This window comes from Myotis daubentonii, chromosome 6 (genome assembly GCF_963259705.1).
Source record: "Myotis daubentonii chromosome 6, mMyoDau2.1, whole genome shotgun sequence".
NCBI lineage: Eukaryota > Metazoa > Chordata > Mammalia > Chiroptera > Vespertilionidae > Myotis > Myotis daubentonii.
The window spans coordinates 85782440-85809851 of NC_081845.1; the positions used below are offsets into that span (position 1 = coordinate 85782440).

At 56.2% G+C, this 27412-nt stretch overlaps 2 protein-coding genes across 4 annotated transcripts; one reads left to right on the forward strand and one right to left on the reverse strand.

The window, feature by feature from the left end:
• Positions 1 to 230: 230 nt before the first annotated feature.
• DLK2 (delta like non-canonical Notch ligand 2) lies at positions 231 to 5366 on the forward strand. 3 transcript variants are annotated; one of them, XM_059701600.1, is made up of 6 exons: positions 231 to 301; positions 1303 to 1495; positions 1762 to 1825; positions 3041 to 3171; positions 3614 to 3758; positions 4468 to 5366. In XM_059701600.1, exons 1-6 carry the CDS (start codon positions 287 to 289, stop codon positions 5201 to 5203), a joined length of 1284 nt encoding a protein of 427 aa, XP_059557583.1. In that variant the 5' UTR covers positions 231 to 286; the 3' UTR covers positions 5204 to 5366. The 3 variants fall into 3 exon arrangements, with proteins under 3 accessions (XP_059557583.1, XP_059557584.1, XP_059557586.1); XM_059701601.1 differs by lacking the exon at positions 231 to 301 and adding an exon at positions 760 to 893; XM_059701603.1 differs by lacking the exon at positions 231 to 301 and adding an exon at positions 761 to 893 and having other exon boundaries at positions 1365 to 1495.
• On the reverse strand, positions 5284 to 27073 carry ABCC10 (ATP binding cassette subfamily C member 10). The gene is made up of 22 exons (XM_059701599.1): positions 26873 to 27073; positions 26444 to 26615; positions 21883 to 23095; positions 20117 to 20344; positions 19151 to 19307; positions 18757 to 18866; positions 17184 to 17263; positions 16395 to 16566; positions 15143 to 15241; positions 14331 to 14520; positions 13520 to 13597; positions 13175 to 13369; positions 12620 to 12773; positions 12203 to 12392; positions 9306 to 9649; positions 8792 to 8961; positions 8149 to 8309; positions 7588 to 7841; positions 6492 to 6637; positions 6295 to 6392; positions 6076 to 6188; positions 5284 to 5748 (listed from the first exon to the last, which is right to left on the reverse strand). Exons 2-22 carry the CDS (start codon positions 26602 to 26604, stop codon positions 5595 to 5597), a joined length of 4467 nt encoding a protein of 1488 aa, XP_059557582.1. The 5' UTR covers positions 26605 to 26615; positions 26873 to 27073; the 3' UTR covers positions 5284 to 5594.
• Between the last annotated feature and the right edge of the window lie 339 nt (positions 27074 to 27412).

The window sequence follows — 27412 nt, forward strand, 5'->3', positions numbered from 1 at the left end:
CCCAGGCCAGAGGGGCTTCCCAGCAGTGGTCGTGGAAATGAAGAGGGTGGTGGTGACAGAGATGGGGTGGGGGATGGGGCTGATACTTAGGTAGGCATGGGTTGATCCTGGAAGGCTGTGCACGGCAGCGAGGAGAGAAAGGAGCGGAGGGCGCGGAGGAGAGACGCAGCCATTTGAAGCAGGTGATGGAGGATTTACTAACGGAGGAGGCGTGGGCTTGATGACAGGAGGAGGGCGGGGAGCGCGCCGCGCCCTGAGCGTGTGTGGGATACATGTGAGAAGCGTGATGGGCCGCGGACTGGTGAGAACAGAGGTGGGGCGGGGGTGAGAAGCGCAGGTCAGCCAGGCTGCGATTCGCGATGGGAGAATAATCTGGCTGCGCACATCTGGCCGGCACTTGCAGTCTCCTTTCATTTAGATTCCCATAATTTCCTCCTTTCGATGAGGAGGAAAGCCAGGTTCGGATAGGTTAGGTGGCAGCGGAGGGTGGGGGCCCAGGGGAGAGAGCGACAGCGGAGAAAGGGGCGAGCGCTGAGCTCCCAGAAGAGGCGTGAGCTGCGCGCCGCAGGGGGGTGGGCGGCGGACGCCGGAGGATCGGGGGCGGGCCGGCGGCAGGCCGGGGAGTGGAGTGGGGAGGAGGGATCGGCCGGCACACGCCGCCCCTGGCAGGCGGCCCGAGCGCGCACGAGGAGCTGCCGCTGCCGCCGCCGCCGCCGCCGCTCGGGATCGCCTTGAGCCCCAGATTCCGGAGCGCTCGGCTCTCATGGCAGCCGCCTCGGCGCCCGGCCCCGAGGCCCGCTAGGGGCGGCCCCGCGCCCCAGCTCGGCCCCTCGGCGGAGCCCGTCGGATCCGGCCTCGCCTTGCGCCCGGAGCGCGCCGCCTCGCAGCCCGAGGTGAGGACGGCGAGGGCAGGGGCGCTCAGGGCGAGGGGCGCTCGGGGACTCCAGGCCCGGCGTCGCGGCCGAGCCGAGCGCAGCTGAGACGCGAAGGGGGCAAGTCCTGGTTGAAGTCCGGAGGGGGGTCGGAGACTGCTCGCTGCTGAGAACCAGACCCCGCGTCCGCTCCGTGCTCAAGGCCTCCCCTCGGCGCGATCCCCATCCCCACGGGCTCCTCCGTTCTGCTGCGCCCCTAGCCCCGGCCCCTCCACGCTGCCCATCCTTTAGCTTCTTCCCACAGAGCCTGATTCCGGGCCGTGTCACGCACCCCCTCGCTGGCTCAACCCTTCCCCGCCCCGCTCGGCCGCTGCCTTCACCCCCTTCTTCTGTCCGGACTCCCCTCTCGCTCTCGGCTTCTATCGCTCAGAACCGCAATCTGTGCAGCTTATCTCCGCACCCGACTGCCTCCCAGCCTGTGCCGTCCCACAGGTGTCCGCACGTACGGCCTTCCATCCGTCCGTCCTTCCTGGGGCCGGCGCTGACCATGCCCAGCGGCTGCCGCTGCCTGCATCTCATGTGCCTGTTGTGCGTCCTGGGGGCACCGGTTCAGCATGCCGTAGGTGAGCGCACCCCGGACGCAGGTCGCGGCCCTCTCCCGACGTCCCCCGCTTGCACGTTGACCTCTGCCGGCCAGAGGCGGCACTGCAGCCTCTCGGACCCGCGGGGTTGGTGAGACCCAAGTCATCCCTTGGACGAGTGTCTGTTCGGCCCTGCCCCAGAGCTGAGCCCACCCAATTACTGGGGCCCCGCACCACCCCCCCAACCCAGCATCTCAGGGAGCCCAACCCGGACCCGGGTTCACCTCTCCCACATCCATCTCTTGCAGCCGATGACTGCAGCTCCCACTGTGACCTGACCCACGGCTGCTGTGCGCCTGACGGCTCCTGCAGGTACCTCTCTGAGCACGTGCTCCAACCCTTTGCTCCTCTTTTCCCAGCCCTTCACACCCATCACCAGGTCAAGCCCCAGGGCCGTGTGTCTCATCCCCCATCCCTCCCCATCCCCCTATGGCACACAGGGCAGATTGGCCAGCCTCCCCCCACTCCCCTTTGCCTTGACTCTTCCTTCTTCCAGCTTATGCCTCCCCGCTGTTTTACTCTCCCAAATCTGACCCAGGAATTCTGTAACATTCCTCCTCAAGACCAGGAGAAAGGCCTGGAGCTTGAGAGCGTCTGGAGAGTGGGAGCCTGGGGGAAAGGGAGAGATAGGCAAGATATAAAGAGAATTGGTTTGGCCTGTAAAAGAAAGGCTGCTGGGCGGGTTGCCGGGGAGAAGACCTTATGGAAGAGGATCTTTCTTGATGAATTTGAGTAATTGACTCACTGGGGTGGGGGTGGGGCAAATCCAATAGCTGGAGGGGAATGTGTCTGGATGGACATGAGGAAATGACTGTCAGGGCAAGCTGCTGGAGAAGCTGGGGGTGTTTTGGACTCAAGGATGGAAGGCTGTTTAAAAAAAATAGGTCAGGCCCTGGCAGGGCGCTCAGTGGTTAGAGTGCAGGCCTGCCGGAGAGTCATGGGTTCAATTCCTAGTCAAGGGCACATACCTGGGTTGCAGGTTTGATCCCTGGCCCCCATCAGATCCTGTGTGGGAGGAAACCAATCGATGTGTTTATGTCACATCAATGTTTCTCTCTCCCCCTCTTCCCTTCCTTCCACTCTCTCTAAAAGTCAATGGAAAAAATATCCTCACTCCTTGGGTGAGGATTAAAAAAAAAAACACAGGTCAGGCTTTTGCCCTGGAATCAAGGGCACTCTTTAAAAAACAACACATATTTCTGAGTCTCAGATATGCCAGGACTGATACTGGGAGTATTTACAATCATCGTAGCTTCTTCCTCAACACATCCCTGGAAAGTGCATTCCCAATTCACAGATCAGGAAGCGAAGGCTCATAAGGATTAGACAAAGTGCAGAACCAAGACTTGAATGCTGGTGTCAGATGATCTGATGCCATACGTGACCCTGCGCAGCCCACACCTATCTCGGATGGGCCTGCTTCCCCTGGGGACTGTCATGTCTTCTTCTTTTCGAGACGCTCTGGTCTTGCCTCCACTTCCTCACATCCCCCACCCAGAGCCCTGACCCTGTGCTTCTCCCCATCAGGTGTGACCCAGGCTGGGAGGGGCCGCACTGTGAGCGCTGTGTGAGGATGCCTGGCTGCCAGCATGGTTCCTGCCACCAGCCCTGGCAGTGCATCTGTCATGGTGGCTGGGCGGGCAAGTTCTGTGACAAAGGTAGGGGAGTAGAGAGGGCGGCTGTTGGTCTGGAGACCCCATGTGTCTTGGGAGAACACCCACGCCTATTTATTGTGTCCAGCCCCCATACACAGCATTTGATCATTTTAGACTTCATACCTATCTGCTGTCTGAATTGGCCCTTAACCTAACCCCATGAGATAGGCAAGGCAGCTGCGGCAAATGGTACTCATTTTACAGATGAGCAAATTGAGACTCATAGATGAGCTACCACTTGCTTGAAGTCACTGAGACAGATTGACATTGCAGGGCTAGGAGCCTCCTGACTCCGAATTCAGTGTTGTTTCCCCACCATACCTACCAGCTGGGGTGGGGGTGGGGGTGGCAGTATGAGCTGCACCCACAGAGCCTTAGATGGGGCCTGGGCAGGTCTGGGTGCCAGATGTAAGGGGCTATCCCAGAACCTTCTCTGTCTCTATAGATGAGCACATCTGTACCACGCAGTCCCCCTGCCGGAATGGAGGCCAGTGCGTGTATGACGGGGGCGGCGAGTACCACTGTGTGTGCCTACCGGGCTTCCACGGACGGGACTGTGAGCGCAAGACTGGACCCTGTGAGCAGGCAGGGTGAGTATGGCCCCGTGGGGTGAGTTCAGGGTTAGGTGAGAACTGGTGACGGAAGGAGGCAGGACTGTTGGGAGGCTGGTGATGAAGTAACAGGGCTGAAGGCCAGAAGCCCCACTGGGGGCACCAGAGGATAAAACCCCAGCTTGCCAGTGTCCGTAGTTTCGGGTTTCTCAGCTTTTTTATACCATCTGGGCCATTTCTTCAACAAAAATGTACAGGAACTGGAGATGCAACAGATTAATGTGTGATTGCTCTGGCTGTTGTTGGGGATGGGGGCAGGGGGAGGGGTTGAAGACCTAGGACTCCCCTCATCCTCCCAGGAAAGCTGCCCCTGTGGCCCCTAAATATGTTCTAACAGCAGCCTTAGCCTCATGTGTGCGTGAGGAAATGGGCCTGTAGGGCGGGGCCTGCCCTCATTTCTGTGTCAGGCCCAAGAGCCTACCAAGGTAATAACACACTCGCCTTGAGCCTTGCCTCTGGGCCAGGCCCCATGCTAACTGCTTGACGTTGGGTTACCTCATTTGACCCTCACAATGTGGAAGCTGGATGCTACTTCCATTTCCATTTTTAAAAGGAGATATTGGAGGCTCGGAATGTGACTCAAGGTGACATTGCTGGGAGGGGGGTGGGCGGCAGTGGTCAGGATGCTGACCTAGGCTACCCTGCAGGTGTGAGTCTGTATCAAAGCCCTCTCCCACCTCCACCCCAGCTCCCCGTGCCAGAATGGCGGCCAGTGCCAGGACGACCAGGGCTTTGCCCTCAACTTCACGTGCCGCTGCTTGGCAGGCTTTGTGGGTGCGCACTGTGAGGTGAACGTGGACGACTGTCTGATGCGGCCTTGTGCTAACGGCGCCACCTGTCTGGATGGCATAAACCGCTTCTCCTGCCTCTGCCCCGAGGGCTTTGCTGGACGCTTTTGCACCATCAACCTGGATGACTGTGCCAGCCGCCCCTGCCAGAGAGGGGCCCGCTGTCGGGACCGGGTCCATGACTTCGACTGTCTCTGTCCCAGCGGCTATGGCGGCAAGACTTGCGAGCTCGTCTTACCTGGCCCAGCCCCTGCCACCACGGCAGACATGCCCCTGGGGCCCACCTCGGCTATGGCGGTGCCTGCCACGGGGCCTGTCCCCCACAGCGCAGGGGCGGGCCTGCTGCGCATCTCAGTGAAGGAGGTGGTGCGTAGGCAAGAGGCCAGGCTGGGTGAGTCTAGCCTGGTGGCCGTGGTGGTGTTCGGGGCCCTCACTGCCACCCTGGTCCTGTCCACGGTGTTGCTGACCCTGAGGGCCTGGCGCCGGGGTGTCTGTCCCCCTGGACCCTGTTGCTACTCTGCACCGCACTACGCCCCCGCACGCCAGGACCAAGAATGTCAGGTCAGCATGCTGCCTGCAGGGCTCCCCCCGCCACCTGCCCTGCCCCCGGAGCCTGGGAAGACCACGGCACTGTGATGGCGGTGGGGCTTTTGTGCCGCCTCCACCTCCTCTGTCCTTCAGACTGGAATGGTCCTCACTTGCCACCCCTCAGCGGCTTCACACAAGAAATATTATTTTTTTAATACGCAGAATGTAAGATGGGAATCTTATTCAATAAAACTATGAAGTCATAAGTGGACTCCTTTTCCAGAAAAACCTGCCTGGCATCACTGATGAGGGCTGGGCAGAGGCCTGTTTCTGGGGAACCCTTGGGGCTTTGCCGTAAGCCTGGTTCTCAGAGAGGAACCCATGACACCTCCCCCCGGGAGAGTGCCAGTGAGGTAGAGCCATGGAGGAGAATGTAAACAAACAGCTCTGCAGCCACCCAGCAGAGGGCGAGACAGGGGCCACCCAGGGGGTGGGGTCCTCAGGGGGAGGAGTGGGCTCCCTGCTGGCTGCTCTGCAGCAGCTGCTGGAACAGGGAGTGAGGCTGGTTGCGCAGGACGGCAGGGGAGTCCAGCTCCACGACCCTCCCAGCTTGCAGCACCAGCACCCGATCAGAGTTCAGGATGGTGTTGAGCCTGTGTGAGAGGAGCTGGTCAGTGGAGGATGGAGGGCAGTACCGTAAAGCAGTGGTCGCCAACTGGTGGTCCGTGAGGTCCGAAAGGTTGGCGACCGCTGCCCTAAAGCAGGAAGCTGACCCGCATTCCCTCTCCTCCCCTAGACAGCACAGTTCTGCCCCAGGCTTTACCCCGGCTCTGTGCTGGGGACCACAGATGCCTTCAGACAATGTGCTATGAGAATGAGGAGCTGAGGTTCATGGAAGTTTGGACTCTCTAGGGCTCTAGCCCCTGGCGTCCCTGACACTATGTCCCCTGATTGGAGTCTCATGCCGGATGCTTGCACACCTGTGGGCAATGGTTAGCACGGTCTTGTTGGCGAAGCGTTTGCAGATGGTCTGCTGGAGCAGCTGGTCTGTTTTCTGGTCTACACTTGCCGTGGCCTCATCAATGCACAGGATCTGGACCATGTGGAGGGGGTGGGCAGGAGGACAGAGAAGAGGGTTAGCCTCACCCCTCACATGCCTTCTTCCCGGCCCTCTCAAATGTCTCCTCCTCTCACCTTACCTTGGCATCTGTGAGGAGAGCCCTGGCCAGACACAGCAGCTGCCTCTGCCCCAGTGATAAGCTCCGGCCCCCCTCGCCCAGCTCACCATCCAGACCACCTGCAAGGCACAGCATCTTCACCCCTGGGTCCTAGGTCTCTCTCTGCCCCCTCCCTGCTCCCTCCTCTTCCACCCTGCAGGCTCGGGCCCGGTACTCACCCATGGACCCGATCACCTCACTCAGGTGGCACTGCTCCAGAGCCTGCCACAGGGCCCTGTCCTCATACCGGCCCCGGGGGTCCAGGTTCTCCCGAACAGTCCCACTGAACAAGAAGGGCTCCTGGGGGATGATCGCCAGCTGGGACCTGGGGGACAAGGAGGGACGTGGGTCTAGGCTGGAGATGTGGTCACTTCTGCCCCCAGCACAGGTTCTAGCTATAGGTCTACGCCTCCAGAGAAGCTTGGGGAGGAGCCCTGAACATAACCCTCACTCAGCTCCCCCGCTGCTCAGCGTGTTCCCAGAACTGCAGGTGCCACGAGGGACACGAGAGAAACCAAAGGCCCACACTCTGCCCTAAAGGAGCTTCCATCTCACTAAGCTACAAAACAAGAGTGGGGTAGCAGTGTGGCACTGCTCCAGCAGTCACTGCGACAGCCGTGGTGGCGAGGAATGAGTAGAGTCTGAATGGCAGGGAGGGGATGCGTCAAGATTGGAGGGCCTGGACTTGGGTCCTGAGGAGCCATATGGTGGAGCTGTAATGAAAGGCCACCACAAGTTAGAAGAGAAGGCAGGAAAGGCAGGGCCAGGGCCTGGGATCAATAATAGGCTTTGGAACAGAGCTCCCCTACCGTTTCCACATCAGAGAAAATGACACTAGGCTAACCTGGGGCTGGTGGGGGGAGTTGTTAAGCACCAGATGTGGCCTCTTGTTGCCAGGGGCAACTGGCCCAGGTCTCGAGTGCCCTGAGCATCCTGCCAAGCCTGAGGGCCGAGAGGATGACTACCTTGGGCACAGCACCGGGAGGCTCTGATTCAGGACGCAGTGGCCATTGATCTAGAGTGCAAGGTGTATACTGGGAAGTACAAGAAAGATGAAGCTGGAAAGGTGGGCCTGCGTCAGATTAAAGACCTGAGACCACAGCTACATCCCTGGACCTGAGGAGAGCGAGCACTGGGAGCTTGCCATCCTTGCCTGCTGTCCTAGCTGCCCTCTCCCCACAATCGGCCCTGCTGCCCCGAGTCTATGGAAAGCCTCTCGGCTAGGCTTCCCCTAGGTGCCGGTAGTCTGGTTCTCCTCTCCTCGCTCCCTCAGACCTGAGCTCGGCCAGCGCCAGCTGGCTGGTGTCCACTCCGTCCAGGAGCACTCGCCCCGAGCTGGGCTCCAGTAGCCGGAAGAGCACGGACAGCAGGGACGACTTTCCAGAGCCCGTGCGGCCCACGATGCCCAGCTTCTCTCCGGGCTGCACGCGGAAGGTCACCCCATCCAGGGCATTTGGCAGCCCTGGCCGGTACACCAACACCACATCCTGGAACTCCACGCTCCCCTGCGTCAGCCAGCCAGTGCCCAGCTGGTGGGGTTCGTGGGTGGGAGGTGGAGGAGATGGGTGAGACGGGGAGACATGGGGAGAAGGGGGGTTGGAGAGTGGAAGGAGGGGGAATGAGAAATGGATGGCGTGAGAGGGAAGGTGGGGGAAATGCGGACACGTGAAGGAGAGAGGGGAGAACAGACACAAGATGAGGGACACAGTGAAGGAAGGGGAGATCGGGCAGGACATTGGAGGAGCTGAGAAAGATGGCGAGGAGTGAAAGGAAAGGGACCTGGGGAATGACTGGGGCCATTGGGAGGGTCCTCAGGGTTCCAGTGCCCAGGCCTACCTGCCCCGGCTGGCCCTGGGGCTCCTGGGGTAGGTCGCAGGAGTACTCCTCCAGCCGCTCGACGCTCACCAGCATGGTTTCCGTCTGCGTGAAGCTGCTCACCAGGCCCGAGAGCAGCCCCGTCAGGGACAGGGCATACGACAGAGACAGGCCCACCAGTCCTGGCAGGAGAGGAACACCAGGCACTAGGGGAGGCTTGGTGAGGAGGACTGAGGCCGAATGGGAGAATCTCAAGCTACGGACTGCGGGCATTGAAAGGAGGCCGCGGAGAAGCAGGAAGATGCCAGCAGCAGACCCAGGGCCACAGGACGCTAGATGCCAGGCAGTGGAGTGGGTCCGCAGAGGCTCTGAGGGAGGATGGGGGCGCCTGGCAGAGTGCCGGGGATGGGGGGAGCAGGGCAGGGGCAGAGATCAGAAGACTGGTTCTAGTACCAGATCCAGCATCACCTGGGAAAGTCACTTCTTGAGACTCAGTGTCCTCAACTCTAAAATAAGGGGCAGGAGAATTAGGACACATACTCACAGGGACCCTGAGTGGCAGGTGAAAATGCTGGGGGGCGGTGCAGGGAGAGGGAAGGTGGGGGAAATGGGGCAGGGATGGGAGTCGCATGCTTCTGAGGTGAGTGAAGGCTCCCGGTGGTACCTGGGTTGGCGAGGCCCTGCTGGTGCTGCACCAGGGCGATGCCGGCGATGGCACTGACCACTGCGGCCCCCATGAGCTGCAGCCGAATGTCCAGCCACTGCATGGTGGCACTGGAAGCAAACTGGCACCTCTGGTTTAGCTCCAGGAGCCTCTGGTTCTTCTCCTCAAACCTGGGGGAGGTGGGAGGGGGGGGGAAGCAAGGCCACCCACTGTTGCAATCACTTGCCCAGACTCCCCCACAGAACGCCTTCTTCTTGGAGCTGATCAGCACCCCCACAGGCCTCCCTGAGGGTACGGAGGGGTCAGTGCGTTCTGTCACAGGGGTCTGCTCTGCCCCACCATCCCTTTCTTCTGTCTCTTTCCTCTTTCCCTTAGTGCCTTCACCCACCCTTCCCTTCTCAGGAGACCTGACGCCACTCTCTCCCATGTGCTTTTCTTCTTAAGGGGGATCCTCTGCCCCCTTACCCAGCACCTCACACCCTTGCCCTGGTTGGGAGAGGCGGACTCCACACACCTGTCAGTGGCCCCGCAGGCCCGGAGCACTGGGAGGCCGGCCAAGGTGTCGGCCAGGTGGGTGTAGAGTGGAGACAGGGTGAGGCTGCCCAGACGCCGCAGCTCCCGCGAGGAAGCCCTGTAGTGGCGCTGCACACGGTAGTAGATGACGCTCAGAGGCGGCAGCAGCAGCAGCAGCCAGGGCAGGCCGGCACCCAGCACAGCCAGGAGGCCCAGCAGGCCTGCCGCGTTGGCCAGGAGGATGTTGAGGATGAAGGGCAGGCTGTCGTCCACACAGGCCACGTCAGAGGAGAAGCGGTTTAGGACCCGGCCCATAGGCGTGGAGTCGAAGAAGGTGATGGGTGCCTGGGAGAAGGGATGTGGTTGGGCAAGGGCAGGGTCTGGCACAAAAGGGGTTGGGGGCCACCCTGGGGGTGGTGGGGTGCGGAAGGTCCAAGGTAGAGAATTGGAAGGAAGTCAAGTGTCTCCAGAGTTTGGGAGCAGAAAGGAGGAACAGGTGGGGCCAGGAGGAAGACTATCGCAGGGTAGGAAGGATAGAGACTGTCCCTCTGGCCAGTGGTGACCCTGAAAGGCCCTGCTGGCCACTCTTCTACCCCGGTGCTAGACATGCCTACGTCCCTCTCCAGAATGTGGGCCTTCAGGCCAGTGAGTGAGCTTCAGTTAGATGTCAGGAGGGACATCCTGATCGCCAGTGCTGGACAGAGCAGTGAGGGCAGGTGTCCAAGTCAGTACTGTCTCCTGGTAGCATTCAGGCTCTGGAGTCAGACTGCGGCTGGGATTCCAGCTCTGCCACTTAGATGTGAAACCCCTCAATCTCTTAAAGGCCCCTGTTCCTCATTTCAAAGACGGGGATAATAGCCCAGCCGGATTGCTCAGTTGCTTAGAGCATTATCTAGATACACCAAGGATGTCCTAGCCAGTCTGGCTCAGTGGATAGAGAGTCAGCCTACGGACTGGAGGGTCCCAGGTTTGAGTCCAGTCAGGGGCACATGCCTGGGTTGTGAGCTCAATCTCCAGAGAGGGGCATGCAGGAGGCAGCCAATCAATGATTCTCTCTCATCATTGATGTTTCTATCTCCCTCTCCCTCTCCCTTCCTCTCTGAAATCAATGAAAATATATGAAAAAAATACGCCAAGGTTGCAGGTTCCATCTCCAGTCAGGGCACATATAAGAATCAACTAACAAAAGCATAAATAAATGGAACGACAAATTGATGTTTCTCTCTAAATCAATCAGGAAAAAAAAAAGAGACTAATAGAACTGCACTCACAGGGCTACCGGTAGGATTAAAGGCATATACATAGCAGCCAGGTGCTCAGCACAGGCTGCCTGGCATGGAGGAGGGCTCAGTGACTGCCAGATATAGGGACTACTACTGGGAGGCAGTCTCAAGGGCAGCCCCCTCTCCCCTTCTCCGTCCCCCAACTCTCTGCCTTTACTTGGGCGACAGTCCTATCTTAAGGCAGGAGACTAGGTCGAAGGACCTTCTGAAGTATCTCTCAAAGCCAGAGTAAGAGAAATGAATTCCTTCGCAGCCTGAAGATGTCCCCTACTTGGCTCTGGAGGAGCAGGACAGCAGGCAGCTGCTCCCTGACAGGCAGTGGACAGACCCACGTAGGACTGGGTGCACAGCCTGCTCTCTGGGGAAACAGCCTTGCCTCAGTCACTGACACTCTCAGAGCCTCAGTTTCCTCACCTGTAAAATAGAGACAATAACACCTACCTCACAGGGTAATTATGAGGTGCAAATAAGACAACGGATAAGAATGGGCTTTGTGCCAATAACATTAATAATAATTGCCAACTGAGCACTTAGTATGTGCCAGGCACTATCCCAAGCACTTTCTTTCTTTCTTTTTTAAAAAATATATTTTTATTGATTTCAGAGAGAAAGGGAGAGGGAGAGAGAGATAGAAACACCAATGATGAGAGAAAATCATTAACCGGCTGCCTCCTGCACGCCCCCTACTAGGGATTGAGCCTGCCACCCAGGCATGTGCCCTTGACCGGAATCAAACCTGGGACTCTTCAGTCTGCAGGACGATGCTCTATCCAGGGGTCCTCAAACTTTTTAAACAGGGGGCCAGTTCACTGTCCCTCAGACCGTTGGAGGGCCGGACTATAGTTTAAAAAAAAACTATGAACACATTCCTATGCACACTGCACATATCTTATTTTGAAGTAAAAAACCAAAACGGGAACAAATATTTGTATTTGCATGTGGCCCGCAGGCTGTAGTTTGAGGACCCCTGCTCTATCCACTGAGCCAAACTGGCTAGGGCTATCCTAAGCACTTTCCATAACCAATTAATTTATCCTCATACTAAGTCTATGGATAGGCAAAAGACTAGAATAGATATATACATAGCAACCGGGATGGATCTTAGAAACAGCCCTAAATATAAACCAAAAGAAACAAAATTTCACTTATAAAAATACATGAACACAAAATGGGCATTTCACACAAAAAAACCCCAAAAAGATACACATTAAACACAATTAGAATGTTGCTTTTCAAGGAAAGTAGGGGAAATGGAGATAGGGTATGCAGAAAAAGGGGTGGATAGATAAATAAGTAAAACACAAAAGGGTCTTCGCATGGACTAAGGGGTGTTTAGCTCAACCCCCAGCCCTTTAGAAGTCCAGAACGGAAGTGACTCTGAGGATGATCCCTCTCTCCATAAGTGACAGCGGAGGAAGCTGTAGGTTAAGTAGCTGGGTCTGAACCCAGGCAGCCCCTCTGCTCTCGGCCTTTCCAGGTCACAAGCTGTCAAGTGCTGCACGCATCTGTGAGGGGCTAGATTCTCCTGAGGACCAGGAAGCAGGAAGGGGCCCTCGATGGAGCCCAAGTATAGGGAGGGCTCCCACATGCCGTGCCCACCCGCTCATCCCCTCACCAGAAGGACTCGACACAGCAGGCGGCGATGCAGGATGGCGGCTGCCCGGAGGGTGCCCGCTGCAAAGAGCACTGCCCGGAGGAGGGTGCAGAGGGAGTTGACACCAGCAATGGTCGCATACACGGTGAGGTAGAAACGGACGTCTGAGGAGCCGTTGGGGGCAGCTTTGGGCAGCAGGAACACTGAGGTGCTGGGTGGTGGGGAGGAGGCTGTGGGTCTCCAACAGTAGAGCCACTGGGGGGGGGGGGGTCCCATCCCCTCCCCTACACTGCCTCTCCCCATTCTCTGGAGAGACAGCCCCGGGAACACCAGCCCTACTCTCCTCCCTCCCCCCCCGCCCCCCCCCCCCCAACTCTCACTCCCTGTCTGGCAACCACTCTGAGAGCGCTGGGCCTGCTCCCAGCCCCAGTCACTCACTAGAAGCTTCTGGGGGAAAAGAGGAGCAGCTGGGGAGAGAGGAGCCCAGCAGGGTCCGGGGGGGTCTGGACTGACACCTCCTGGGAGCTATTCTTGTCTGCCTTCAGCTGAGAGATCCAGTGGGAGAGCCACCAGTCAGCAGCGTTCCTTGTGGCTGGGTGGGGACAGGAAAGAGAAAGCTGTGAGAGACTCACCTCCTTTATCCTAATCCTCTGCCCCTGACTAGTTCTCCCCTTCTTCACCCTGCTGGCCCTCCCACCCTGCCACTATTCCAGGTCCTCCCTGGTGTGCGCTTCTTTCCTGGGTCTATCACTCCACAGGTCTGCGGGGAGCCTGATCTCAAATTTGCAGAATGGGGCAGATCCGAAGATGGCTACAGAGTGTATCTGTCTGGCTTCTGGGACTCTCTCAGAACCGGGGACAGGCCTATTGTCTCGGCTGTCATCCATACCTGGTGAGTCTTGGGCTTTGTAAGGATTAGTCCACAGGGAAGGATGTGATGGGCCTAGAAGACTAGGCTGTGGGTGGGATAAGGGCTCCGGGGTTTATTCCTACCTTGCATGAGGAGCAGCGAGGAGAGGATGGCCAGGGCCAGGCCCAGGCCGATGGCCCTCCAGTAAGCTCGGTACACGTGGAAGGCCACAGCGCCCTCCTTCTTGCTTTCTTCCTGCAGCAGGCGGCCAGATGCGCTCTCCTCCACCTCCAGTCCCTCCTTTGTTTTCTCTGGGCTCCATACCGACTGTGCTGTGGCTGGAAGGATCAAGGAGGTCAGGGGGATGACAGCTTGCAGGATGACAGCTGAAAACCTCAGTGTTTCAGAGAGGCAGGCAAGCTCTGTGAAAACCGTATGCCTACTGTCTTGTGAGGAGCAAGCCACTTCCTGTTATCCCTGGGCCGTACCTGAGTCAGGCTCTCGTCCATCTTCAGCCCAGACTTTGGGGACAGCTTGTACCAATGGCAGGATCTCAGAGGGGGGCCCTGAAAGGTAGCAGGTGAAATTAGGAGGGGACTGTTCCAGAAATATACTAGGTTTTTCTAAAAATGTGTGTCAACTCACCCGCCCCCTCACCCACCACCCTTCTCGTTGCACCCACTCTGGCAGGGCTCTGTCCGAGACCCCGAGACTCTGGGCAGGACCATCGAGTCCACCCTCTGCGTCGGGAGCCCAATCAGCACCGACAGAAAATGTTCGCCCTTGGGAGAGTCACAGCCCCGTGAGCACTCCGTCCAGCGTCACCTCTCAGTGGCGCCTCACAAAATTCCCAGCACTCTGGTGGAGCCTCATTTCCTCCTGCCTCCCTCCCAGTGGACCTGCAGACAGTCATGCCCCTCTGGATAATAATCCTTCAGGATTTTTTTTTTTTAATAAAAAAAGACTGTTCTAAAACTGCTTCCGCTTCTCCATGGACATCAGACTGTTCTCCGAGTCCCAGGGACTATAAGTTCCCAATGTGCTCGGTCACAAAGCCCAAGTCCCCAATCCACTGGCACTGTGCGGCGTGCTGCTTTCCCTCCTGCTCTCCGTTTACGCGCATCGGTTCTGTGAAGGCAGCACAGGGGCTCCCACGAGACAGAAGGATGGCTGGGCCCAGGCCACACACGGAGGGGTGGCAGAGTCCGCACTTGACAATCCATCTGTCCCTCTTCCCCAGTTACCCCCAGGTAGGTGGTCCCTCACTGGCCGGGCTCCGGCCCTGGCAGCCCACATTACCCGCCTGGACCAGGCGCCCGGCCTCCAGCAGCAGCACCAGGTCAGCCTTCTCCAGGTACTCGGTGCGGTGGGTGCAGAGCAGCCGCGTGGTGTGGCTCAGCACCCCCAGGATGCACCTGTGCAGCAGGTGGTTGGCCACGTCTGCATCCACAGCAGCCAGAGGGTCATCGAGGAGATAGAGCTCCTTCTCCTAGAGAGAGGTAGGGGCACCATGGACACCAAGTCCCAGGTCCTCTGGCCAGAACCCAGACCTCTCCTAGGACGTGATCTTGAGGGACTCAGAGAAGACGGTTCAGAGGAACTCTGGGCGCTACCCCTCAAGCAGGCGAGGAGGAGGTGAGACTGAGGTGGACTTCCCTCTAGTCAAACAAGGCCAGCGCTCCAGGGCCAATGCTCAGCCTTGCTGGGTCCCAGCGCCTCAAGCCACATAATAGGTTTTTTGTTTATGTTTTAAATATGTTTAAAGAGGAAGAGAGAGAGAGAGAGAGAGAGAAAGAAATATTGATCGGCTTCTGGCATGCATCCTAATTTGGGATCAGCCCACAACCTGGGCATGCACCCTGACCGGCAATCGAACTGGTGACCCTTAGGTGCACAGGACAATGCGCAATCAACTGAGCCACACTGGCCAGGGTAAGGCATATAATAGTTTTTAAAGGGCCTTTAATTCTGCCTGAATCTGCAAAAGGGGAATGGGGTAAAGGAACTACCAACTCAGGAGCATGGGTGAGGGGGAACCAGATGCTGATGACAATATCCCACACCCTCCAGCTAAGCTCCCAAGGCTCTGGACTTGCCCGCCGCTAGCTTACCTGGTAGACAGCACGAGCAAGGGCAATCCGGGCCCGCTGTCCCCCGCTGAGCGTCACACCCTTCTCCCCCACCTCTGTCAGGTCTCCAGCAGGAAGGATCTGATGGGACAGGCCTCTGAGCAAGCTCCCCAATACTTTCTACCCCATTTCCTATCCCTTTGCATAGAAATGAGTCAGGGAGCTTGAAAAGACTGGTCTTGAACTGGGGTGTGGGGGGCAAGCCAGAGGAGATAAGCCATAACAACTGGCATTTACTGAGCATTTACTATGTGCTTAGCACTCTACAGGCATCATCTCATCCAATCTCCATGACAACTTTATGAAGATGGTATTATTTCCTTTCCACAGAGGAGATCAAAGCTCAGTCAGACTCACCACCTTGCCCAAGGTGGTTCCACACCTCGTGAGGGCAGGACACGAGCACAGACTCTTAGCCACTCCGTCACACTGCCGCACCTTTCTAACAGGCAAGGGTGGCAATGGGCAAACTCAATGTGAAGACTGTGAAGCTTTTTCAAGGAGTGACCTCGAGGCTTCCTGTGGCCTCACGAGTGACCTCCTTAGTTAGCTAAGGGGTCCCAACACCAGAGGAGGTGCCTGTGGTCCACCCGATGGTGAGTCCAAGGACAAAGCTTTGCTGTTCCTCTTTTCTTACTGCCTAGAACAGTTCCTGGTAGACATTTGCTATAGATGCTTGATAAAGAAGCAAGCAAATAGATGGACAGAGGATGCCCCATGGGCATAGTCAAAGGTCCTCCTTTCCAGCGAAGTGCCACGTTTACCTGGACAGGGAGTGGTGATGGCAGTCCCACAGGGATATGGGGGTTGCGTGGGGAAGTCATGGGAGAAATGCGGAATCCCATCCCCCCTAAATTTAGTATTCTGGATGTGGGGGACCTAAAGGGTTCTCTGGGCTTCCCTACAGTAACCTTGACTCTCCCAAGTCTTCCCACTGGGAGGTGAGGGAGGGCCTCTTGAATAAGAACCACCGGCCAGACCTATGTAGATCTGTCTCACAGGGACTCCTTCCCTAGCCCCAGGGGACTCAGGGTCCCCCACAGTGGCTGTGTGGAGCCCCATCCCCCTTCCTCCCCCTCCCAGCTCACACTCTGGGAGGAGCAAAACCTGATGGCCAGTCCTAGGTAAGTGATGTCTGAGTGGAAGCCACCCCCTCCCAGAGTAAGTCTCTGGTTTGAGGTGTCAGGGACACGAGCACACAGGTGGCCAAGAGGTTCCAGGGCCAGGCACTCACACTGAGGTCGTCACTGAGGGCGCAGGCCTCGAGTACCTCCTTGTACAGCTGGGCATCAAATGTCTTCCCGAAGAGAATGTTGTCTCGGATGGTGGCAAACTGGATCCAGGGCTCCTGGGTGGCCAGGCCGAAGCCTCGGGACAGGTCCCACAAGGCCACGCGTCCACGCAGCCTGCAGAGAGCCAGGCCGGCAGCATGGGGGCCGGCTCCAGAGGGAGTCTCTCCGTGCCCAGCCCCTGCCTCCAACAAGCCTTTCCAGACTGCTGTCTTCTACACAGCGTCCCCCTCCACGTCACATGGCTCTCCGGACTGGCAGCCACGAAGGCCTAAATGAGGCTGTGGGCTCTTTCTGGACGGGGAAGGGGAACACTGCTCTCTGAAGGAGGCCGAGCAGCTGTCACATCTAGATGTTCTCAGAAGCTCAGAAGGGAGCATGGCCACTACCCTGGACTTAAGCATAAAAGAAGAAAGCCTCCTTCACGCCTCGGCTCTTCTCCAGACCCCTTCCCTGCACAACCACATATTCTACAGGAGCAGCCGATGCTGGATGTTTCCATTCATTTTTTCGCTCACTAATATAGCGCTTGTAACTCTCTGGTGTGATAACGATGAGAACTCACTTTCTTCTTGAGAGTTTCCCCCTTTCCAGACTGAAACCTCTCCCAAGAAAGGGACTATGTCTTCTTCACTTGGCATCTCTGGCCCCTAGAAAAGGTCCACCACATAGCAGGGGCTAGGTAAGTGTTGCTGAGGGCAGAGCTGAGGATGGGGACGCTAGAGGTTGCTTACCTGTGGAGCTCCCCCGCGATAGCGGCCAGCAGTGAGCTCTTCCCGCAGCCCACCTTCCCCACGATGCCCACCAGGAGACCCTGCAAAAAATCCACACAGTCAAGTGCCGGGTCTGCCTCCTGAGGCCCCGGGCTGCTCACCATCCCACGGAGGCCTCTCTCTAGGCCCCAGTGAGTCTGTAGGGAAAATTCGCCATGAGGGACACAGCCTAAGAAATTCCAAGGAAAGCTCTGAGGCAGGCATCCCAGAATGGGGAGAGGGGAGGAAGGGACGCCAGGCTTTGGGGCCTGGATGCTGGGCTGCCTAAGTCCACCTGTGGCTGGACTTCTGTATCTCAGGGCAAATCGCAGTGTTTCAGAAGTGCCTATTTCTGTCATTTGCAGTTTAAAATTTGGTGCGTTCCCTTCATCTCTTAGTTGTGACACACATTGATTGAGCTATCTCCCTGTACAAAAAGAAAAAAAAAAATCCTTCTCTAGGAAGAGGCAGAGCTCCCGGAAGCTCTGTCTGTGATGCCCCCCCTCCCCCGCTCCCCGGCCAGCCAAGACTCTGACTCATCCACGGGTAGGCACCAAGCCAACGTGAGCCCCTCCCCTGGGAATGCTCCCTTTTTCTGGCTACCGCCGGCAAGTAGGAGGGCTCTCTGCTCAATGCAGAGTGGATCCACGGAGAGAGAAAACCGAGGCAAGCAGAGAGAAAGCAGACAGAAGGAAAGAGCTCTCTGCAAGTCGAGGCCTGGTTCTGGGCTGCTCCTGAGACGGAGCTGCATGCTTGCTTTCGGATTCTGCAATTCATCTGCATATCCTTCCTATACATTCTTGTTTGCTTAAGAGAGCTCCACTGGGTTTCTACCACTTACATCCAAAAAAGCCCCAACTGACACATTAGTAAAATTCTTTTGAAAAATTCCAGCCTTATCTTGCCTGAACTAAGAGGAAAAACAAAATATACAGCCCAAGCCGGAAACCTGAGCCAAATGTGGTGGAGACGGTTCAGCCACCACCAGAGAATGCGGGGTTGAGATGTGAGGCAAGGGGTTGGATGGGGTCAGGGGAGCATGAAAACTGAGGACTGGGGTAAACAGGAGTCACTGTGCTGCCAGGAATGTTCTTTCCAGCGCTTCTGTGCGAATGTATGTGGTGGTGAGAACCACAGGGTGCGATTCCTTTTGCCAAGCTAAAGAGAGGACTCTCTCTCTCATTTGCAAAATCCTTTTCAGAAGGAGCTGCTGGGTCTCTTCCCGGTGCTCAGCCTGGGGGCTGGATCAGCTCTGGGGTCGGTTCTGAAACACTTGCTGGTCTGGACTGGGTGGGTGTGAGCTGTCTGAAGACCACAGAGAGATGTGACTACGTAAAAGCTGTGTGGGGAGGAATGCCGTTCAATGAGGTGGCATCTCTTCCTCAATTAGAGCCTGCTCACCAAAACCTCTCCAGCCTTCCCCTCGGTATTTAGAGCTACAGGGCTATCTAGCCACGATGGGCTCCACCCCTGCTTATCTGTCACTGAGTCCCCATCTTCCTTATTAGCCTGGCGACGCTCCTAGGTTGTCTGACCAACGACAACGACAACGAACCTTCTTCACTTCAAGGTGCCTGATGAAGGTCTCCTGGCTGGCTCCAACTGGGTCCCAAGAGAACAGGGCTTCCTGCAGCTCCAATACCGTAGATGGCTCTGTGGGGGGATCTGAACAGGGAAGAAGCCACTCAACTTGGCCTTCGAACCCACCACCTGCCTGCTTGGGGCGGGTAAACCAGGGGCAGGCCGTTAGCTTGCCTGTCCCATATCTACCTGCCGAGGGCTAATTCAGCCTCCGCCTCAGTCTGAGGATTCTCCCCCAGGAAATGGCCACCTGCTCTACCTGGACCCTGTTGCCTCTGGCTTCTCTTGGTAGCATCTATGTGCAGTGCCCAGGGGGCTACAGTTCCCTCCTCACCTGTGCCAGGTGTTACCCTCTCGCTCCCCATTACCTTGGCTGTAGTAGACCTTGGGGTTGTGGTTGGGAAGGTCGAGGAAACGCTGGATCCGGTCCAAGGACACTTTGGCCTCCAGGAGGCCATTGATCACCCAAGGGAAGTTGTTGAGAGGAAGAATGAGCATGCGTACCAGTGCCAGGGCTGTGAATACCTAGGGTTGAGCGGGGAGGGTTGTGAAGCATCTGAAGGCCTGCCGTATGGTGGCCCTGTGGACGGGTCTGCGGAGGGAAGAACAGGGCAGCAGCAGAACTGAGGGGCTGGTTGGACAATCCTTGGATCAGAGGTGGCAAACGTAGCCATTCCAAGAATCCCAGACGTCCTCCAGGGATCCAGGTTGTACCTGAGGCACACAGGCCTAGCACAGTGGTTGGCAAACTGTGGCTCGTGAGCCACATGCGGCTCTTTGGCCCCTTGAGTGTGGCTCTTCCACAAAATACCGATTTCTGCGCATGGGCCACGAAGTTTCAATTGCACTGTACATGCGCGCCTGTACGTGGTATTTTGTGGAAGAGCCACACTCAAGGGGCCAAAGAGTCGCATGTGGCTTGCGAGCTGCAGTTTGCCAACCACTGGCCTAGCCCATTCTCAGACCTTCTCAGAATTTCTAAGTGGTAAGCCTCTGGCCCGGGGCAGAAGCAGCACAGGATCATGGATTTTTTCTCTCTCCAAGGTCATCAAAATGAGAAAAAAGGGACCTAACAGAGCTTGGGCCTAACTAGAAGTTGGAAAGGAAGAGAAGAGGGAAAAAGGAATTCCTTCACAGAGGGAAGGGTTACATATCTGAGGCCCCAGCAAAAGTCCCTTCAGAGAATTCCCCTCGGTTGGAACAGAAAAGGCAGCCAGGGATCCTCCTCCCTCCTTCCCAGCCAGAACCACCGGCTGAGGCCCCTCCCCACTCCACTGCCATCTTCTTGCTGCTGTCTCCCTCCATCCTCCCTGCCCCCTACCCCCCATCCTTACCTTGGTGGCAGTGAGCTGGTGCCCCAGGAGGACATAAGTGATGAAGATGACGATGGAGATGACAACGGGCAGGGCAGCCCACAGGTACACACAGGCTGCGTCCAGGTATTTGATGACCCGGAGCCGCCCCAGCTCTTGAGCGCGCCAGGCCTCTACTCGGGCCTCCAGCACCTGCTCCCACCCGAAGAACTTGATGACCCGCATGCCACTCAGCAGCTCTGTCATGAGCTAAGGACGGGAACAGGAAAGCAGGGTGAGGTGGAGACACTGCTCGTGTGTCTCCTCTGCCTCGTCTTCCCCAGGCTCGGAGAGGATGCTGACTGCCCTGAGCCTCCGGATCCTTCCTAGCCCTGGTTTCCTTCCTCACCTCAGCTCTTTCTCTAAGTCCTGCCCTGAAGCCCCTTTCAACCCTGGGTTGCTTCCCCTCCCCATCTTTTACTTTTCCATCCACTCCAGCTGGGGACAGGGCAGAGCTGGGTCCCCCTAAGAGATGAGCTGGTGGACAGTGCAGAGGGTTACCACACTGGAACAAGCATCTGCATTAGATGAGGGAGGAAGGACTGCTTCCTAAAGCCAGGAGATGAGGGCTTCTCGGCCTGGTCACCAGGCTGGCCCACGGCTGAGGTGGTATGGGAACTGTGCCGGTAGGAGAATACAGATGCAGGAGGCCACACCACAGCTTGGGGTTAGACGGGCAGAGGGGCCCAGGCAAGATGGGCAAGGGCCAGAGGAACTCTTTGGATCCTGTTATACACCCACAGCCTGCAAGCCACAGAGGCACTGGGAGCCTTCACAGATGGCCTTGGAGACCTCGTCGGTCATGAGTAGGAAAAAAGGCCTCATGCTATAACCAGCTGTCAGGGACAGCCCCCGCTCCATTAGCACCAAAGATGCTAACAACTGCCTGGCCGGTGTTGCTCAGTTGAGCGTCGACCTATGAACCAGGAGGTCACAGTTCAATTCCTGGTCAGGGCACATGCCCGTGTTGCGGGTTTGATCCCCAATAGGGGGCGGGGCGTGCAGGAGATATCTAATGAATGATTCTCTCTCATCATTGCTCCTATCTCTCTCTCTCTCCCCCTCGTCCTTTCTCTCTGAAATCAATAAAAATATATTTTAAAAAAGATGTTGACAATTGTGCTGTATGGACCTCCAGGCCTACCATCCCCTCTGTAAAGGTACCTACATTCACTGCAAAACCCAGGACTGACTCAGCCAGATGCTTAACACCTGGAGCTGGCCCGGTGGGCAAGTGAGCTACTCCCTTCTGCAGAGCCCACCTCTAAGAGGCAGCTGGGGTTCCCCTGGGCTTCTCCACATGCAGCCATGGGGTGGTCTGGGCCCTACATGAGGAGAGAGGAGGCTTGGGGCCTGGCTCCATCACTAAAAACTCATTTGGTCCCAGACAGGTTACTTCCTTCCTCCTAGGACTGCATGACGTAATAATATTACTAACGAGCCACGTTTATTAGGGCTTATTTTGTGACTGGCATTACCTCATAGGAACCTCACAATGACCCTATGAGGCAAACGGTTACCCTCATTTTACAGATGAGGGAATGGAGGCCCAAAGAGGATAAGTGACCTGCCTGAGGTGATTAAACTAGTACCTGGCAAAGTTGGGATGTGCACCCGTGTCCTTCTCCAGTCTGAGCTCTCAAGTTCTAGGTCACACTCCCTCCCTCAGGCTGTGCACGGGAGGACCTGGGGACCGGGATGCTGGGTGGGGGTCTCCAATTGTGGAGGGACCTCAAGCAGCCCCTCACCTTAACCCGCGTGTCCTTGTGCTGTAGCATCTCCTGGTTGCTGGCCATGATGCGAGTGGCAATCACTTTGTTGACAGGAACCAGCAGCAGGGCCAGGATCAGACCACCCACGAAGGCCACACCCACTTGTTGGTGCAGCAAGTAGAGGGTGATGGCCAGCTGCAGGGGCAGGCCCCAGGCCTCATGGAAGCTCCCAGCAAAGTTCAGCAACCGCTCAGAGTCAGTGCCCAGGAGGTTCAGGGCCTCCCCAACGGGCGGACGTCGGGGACCCAGCTGTGAAGCCTTGCGGTACAGGATGTTCAGCACGGCCCCCCGTGCCTGAAGTGTCACCTTCCGTAGCTCATACCCATACTGATTCTGCAGCACGGCGCCCAGCACAGCCCCGGCGGCGAGCCCCAAGGCATAGAGCAGGCCGTGGCTTAGGGGCTCCTGCCCCTCCTCCAGGAAGCCCACCAGTAGGGACAACAGCAGGGGCCCTGAGAATCCCAGCATGGTCCCCACCAGCTTCAACAGTCCAAGTGCCAAGTAGCACCGCCCAAAGGCCCCATACAAGGCCCTCCACAGCTGGGCCCCCTCCTGCCAGTGTGCCTGGAAGACACGGGCCAGGTAGGTTGGGTGCAGCCTGTAGGGCAGGCGGCAAACGTCTTGGGGCTGCTGGAGATTTCCACGGGCCCCACGGGCCAGCAAGGGTGCGAGCCAGGCATAGGAAAAACGTGACAGCCAACTCTCTCCATCTTCGGCTATCTCAGGTTCCTGTCCCTCGGGCAGGAGGGGCTCCCAGGGCACCCGCGGCAGCCCAGGGACTGCCCAGCCTAGTCCGTAGGCCACGAGGGAAGCCAGCTGCAGGATGAGAAGGCAGAGGCGGGAGAGAGGCCCGGGGAGAAGTGGGGGCAGAAGTGTGCCTCGCTGGCAGTGCCACAGCAGGGTGAGCACGAGGGCTGGGGCTGGCAGGAAGGCAGCCAGGGCCAAGGCCAAGGGCCCTCGGGAGTGGCCATGAGGGGAACGAGACAACACCCACAAAGCCAGGCCGTGGCTGATCCAGGCCACCGCTGCCACACCCCCTGCCAGCACCTCCAGCCCTATGGGCCCTGGGCCTGCCCCTGGTGGCAGAGCAGCCGGAAGGAGGTCTAACAGTGGGAAGATGGAGAGCAGGAAGGAGGCTGTGAGTCGGAGGCGCCAGCCGGGACTACACGGCAGGTTGTAATCTGGACTCCTGGGGATAAGGGGGGAAACAGAAAAGGAGGCACATCATGGTTGACTCAGGGCCCAGACAGACCTCCAATAACTCACTTCCCTGGAGGGAACTGAATCCCTTTCCTGCCCTATGCACCTTATTCCTACCCCACTTTACCCAGGAACCTAGGGCCTTTTCTCCCAGGAAGTCTTCCTGGATTAACTGAATCCATTTTCTAATCTACCCACGCCATTTCTGATCATTCTTTCACCACAGTTTTGAGTTTAGGTCATAGAGAATATGAAGGCTCTAATTAGAAAAAAGTTCTACATTTTCATACTGATAACCACTTCAGGATGAATATTCACTTTCACAGAAATATCTACCTAAAATAACCCTTAAGTTCACCCGAAGCACAATTAAGTGAATAAAAATTTGACTGACATACACCTCTTATACTCTTATAATCTAAATGTTATGAAGCCTCAGAATATTCTCTGTCTTTCCAGTGGTTGTAGAGGGTGGGATAAAACATGCCTGTGACTCCTTTTGCTGAAACACAAAACTCTTTCCGGTTTTGTCTATATATTCTTGGCATGGGAAACATGTTTTTAATAAACAAAAGGGTGCTCTGTCTGCATTAAAAATCAAGCATCGGAAAACACACTTACAACAATGAATATTAGAATGTCTTGAAAGTTCATATAAAAAGAGAGCTGAGCCCTGGCCGGTGGCTCAGTTGGCTGGAGCATCATCCGGTAACCAAAAGGTGGCAGGTTTGATTCCCAGTCAGAGCACATACCTAGGCTGCAGGTTTGATACCGTTGGGACACATATGGAAGGCAGCTGATTGATATTTCTTTCTCTCTAGTTTTCTTTCCCCCCTATCCTCCCTTCCCTTCCTCTCACTCTAAAAATTAATGCAGTCAGGCTGGCGTGGCTCAGTGGTTGAGCATCAACCTATGAACCAGGAGGTCACAGATCAATTCCTAGTCAGGGCACATGTCCTGACTGCGGCTCGATCTCTAGTGTGGGGTGCACAGAAGGCAGCCGATCAATGATTCTTTCTCATCATTGATGTTTCTATTTCTCTCTCCCGCCCTTCCTCTCTGAAATCAATAAAAATATATTTAGACAATAAAAAATAATTAATGGAAACATATCCTTGGGTGAGGATTAAAAAAAGAGAGGACCTTGGGACCAGGATGCTGGGTGAGGGTCTGCAATTGTGGAGGGACCTCAAGCAGCCCCTCACCTTAACCGCATGTCCTTGTGCTGTATTTCCTTTGTTGGTAGGGGTGGGTTACTGAAAAAAAAAAGTTTAATTGTAGAGTAAAATGCTTCAAATCTGAAGCATTTCCTTTAAAAAGTCCAGATGATCAGTAATATGAAGGTGTTTATATTGGACTAAAAGTCAAACTTTAATAATTCTGTTTCTTAAGCTATGGAAACAGAGGAAAGAACACTTTGGAGGCCAATCTACTGGCTCCAAGTTGGCCATCAACCAGTCTCATGACCTTGGGCAAATCTCTTTCCCTCTATGCACCTAATTTTCCTCATCATTACAGTGAGCAGTGAAGACTCTGGACCCAAAGCTCTCTGAGGTCCTTTTCTGTATGAGATTCTGGATCTTTATAACTCTTTTTAAGAAATGCACAGCCCTAACCGGTTTGGCTCAGTGGATAGAGCGTCAGCCTGCGGACTCAAGGGTCCCAGGTTCGATTCCGGTCAAAGGCATGTACCTTGGTTGCGGGCACATCCTCAATAGAGAGTGTGCAGGAGGCAGCTGATCGATGTTTCTCTCTCATCGATGTTTCTAACTCTCTATCCCTCTCCCTTCCTCTCTGTAAAAAAAAATCAATAAAAAAACCCACAAAGTCTGATGAGTGAAGTGAGATAACCACCATTTGTATTGATTACATAATATTCTTTCTTGCCTTTTCCTTAGACTGTGAGTTCCCAAAGGACTGTATCAATTTTTAATAGATACTCCTCTGAGTAGACTGTGAGTGTCTTGTGCTGACTAACCCTCCCTTTTCTTTTAATTCATTCTGCATAAGAGACACAAAACTGGATTCCTCCCAGCCCAAAGCTTCTCCTACCCAAGGAGGGATTCATCAGTTCCCTAATTCATCTTGGATAGGAACACATCCCAGCCATCAGGCTAAGGACTCCCAAAGGCAGGGACTGCCTTGCCCTCCTGCCTTCTCAGTCGCCAGAGTAAGACTAACTTTGCAATGAAGGAAAAATACCACATGATCTCATTCATTCATGGATAATAAAGACCATTATAAACTTATGAACAATAATAGATACAGAGGCAGAGCTGCCTCAAACTGATTGTCAAACTGCAGCGGGAAGGCCAGGGAGGGTTGGGAGGCAGGAGGGAGGGGGGTAAGAGATCAACCGAAGGACTTGTATGCATGCATATAAGCATAACCAATGGACATAAGACACAGGGGATAGGGGAGGCCAGGGGATTGTCAAGGGCGGGGAAAAGAAAAAGGACACATATGTAATACCCTTTGTAATACTTTAAGCAATAAAAAAAAAAAGTTCTCATCACAAGAAAAAAAAGAAAAAAGACTAACTTTGCCTTATACAGCCATATAGGACCTAAGTACAAAACCAAGGTGAGTTTATCAATTGCGCCGTATAGCTCCAACCCAGGCAGGGTAAAGGTTTAATTTTGCTCTTTTCAAATCTTGCCTACTGCTTCCAGCTGAGCACATGTGCTTTTCTTAGCCTAGGAACACCGAGGTTTCATAGATGGAAGAGGTGAGAACTGGTCCCACAACTAGAACACAAGTTACCGTTTTTGGCTAAAAACATTGTTCACCCAATCATACCTCTCATTCATGACAGTTGTGTTTGAACATCTGAAAATCTACAAAAGTGATGATTTCTGCTATGCATCGGGCCTTTAAAAATGTGATGTGGCTCAATGGGTTGAGCGTCCTCCCACGCACCAACGGGTCACTGGTTGAACTCCAGGTCAGGGCACATGCTCGGGTTTCAGGCTCCAACTCCAGTAGGGGGCGTGCAGGAGGCAGCTGATCCATGTTTCTCCCTCATCCATATTTCTACCCCTCTCTCTCCTTCTTCCTTCCTCCCTCCAAAAGTCAATAAAAACATATTTTTTAAAAATGTGCCATGCACCAGCGCTATATGCTTAAATGCATGACTTGACTTAAACCTCTCATCAAAGAAAAGCAACTTGCTCCAAAACAGCCACACTGCTGCGAAGTGGTACGCTCACGTTTTATTCTACGTTTGCTCTACTCCAGAGACCTCACTATTCTGGTTACACTGCCGCGCGGATGTGGGTTTGGGGAGAGGTCTGCAGGCACACACGGACAGAGGTACGTGCACCCCGTCTCTACGCACCTAGGGGTCCCCCAATAGCAGGCACTGAGCACGGCGAGGAGCGCGTGGGGCAGGGCGCCGAGTACCAGCTGGGTGAAGCAGTGGCCCGTGGTGTCCCCCTCCCACACCGGAAGCGGCTGCAACACGCTGGTGCCACACAGCTGGGCCAGGAGCCGCTCCATGGAGGCTTCACCTGCGGGGAAAGCCAAGGGTGGAGAGAGGGAAGGTTCCTCCTCCCAGAGGGGGGCTAGTCCGCGCCCCGGAGGGCGAGGGCCGCGCAGGGCGCCGGAAGCTGGGGAAGCGGGGGAGCTGGGACCCTGACCAGGAAGTGTGGTGTCAAAAGGCACTGACAGCGCGTCCCAGCCGCCTTCCGACCTGCAACCCCGCCCTTGAACCGGGATCTCCCCTCGCAACCTCCCAGAATCCAGACCCCGTCCGTTCTCGCGTTACCTCAGGGGGCCAGGGGAGGCGGTGTGGCTGCCTAGAGCGGGCGGGCGTCCGGGGGCCCGTGAGATCCGGAACCTGTAACCAGAAGACTTGCTTTTCACCGGATCTCAGATCCCGAGCACCGGTGGAGGCCGAGGAGCGTGCTGCCGCCGGGGCTGCTCGCCACGCTCGCCTGGCGCCCCCTAGAGGCCGGATGACCGCTCTGCTCGGGTGCGGGTCGCCGACCTGTTCTCGGAGCTTTTGCGCTGGTGCTCCCCGCGCGGGGCTTCAGATGGCCGCTATGCAGGCGCGCCCCGCCCGGGGACACTGCACGTGGACTGACCTCAGCGGTAGGCTCTCGCAGAGATGGGAGTGTGGGTGGGCAGATTGAGCTGAAGGGCTAGGAGCGGGGAGGAGAGGGAGGAATGAAGACGAGCTCTCCCTTGGTGCCTTTCTGTCTCCCAGGTCTCCTCCTGGCTTCCCTTTTCCTTTCTCCCTACACTTTGCGCCATAGATATCAGCAGGCGATTTGCTGGAGGGCAATGGGCAAGTGTGGCTAGAGCC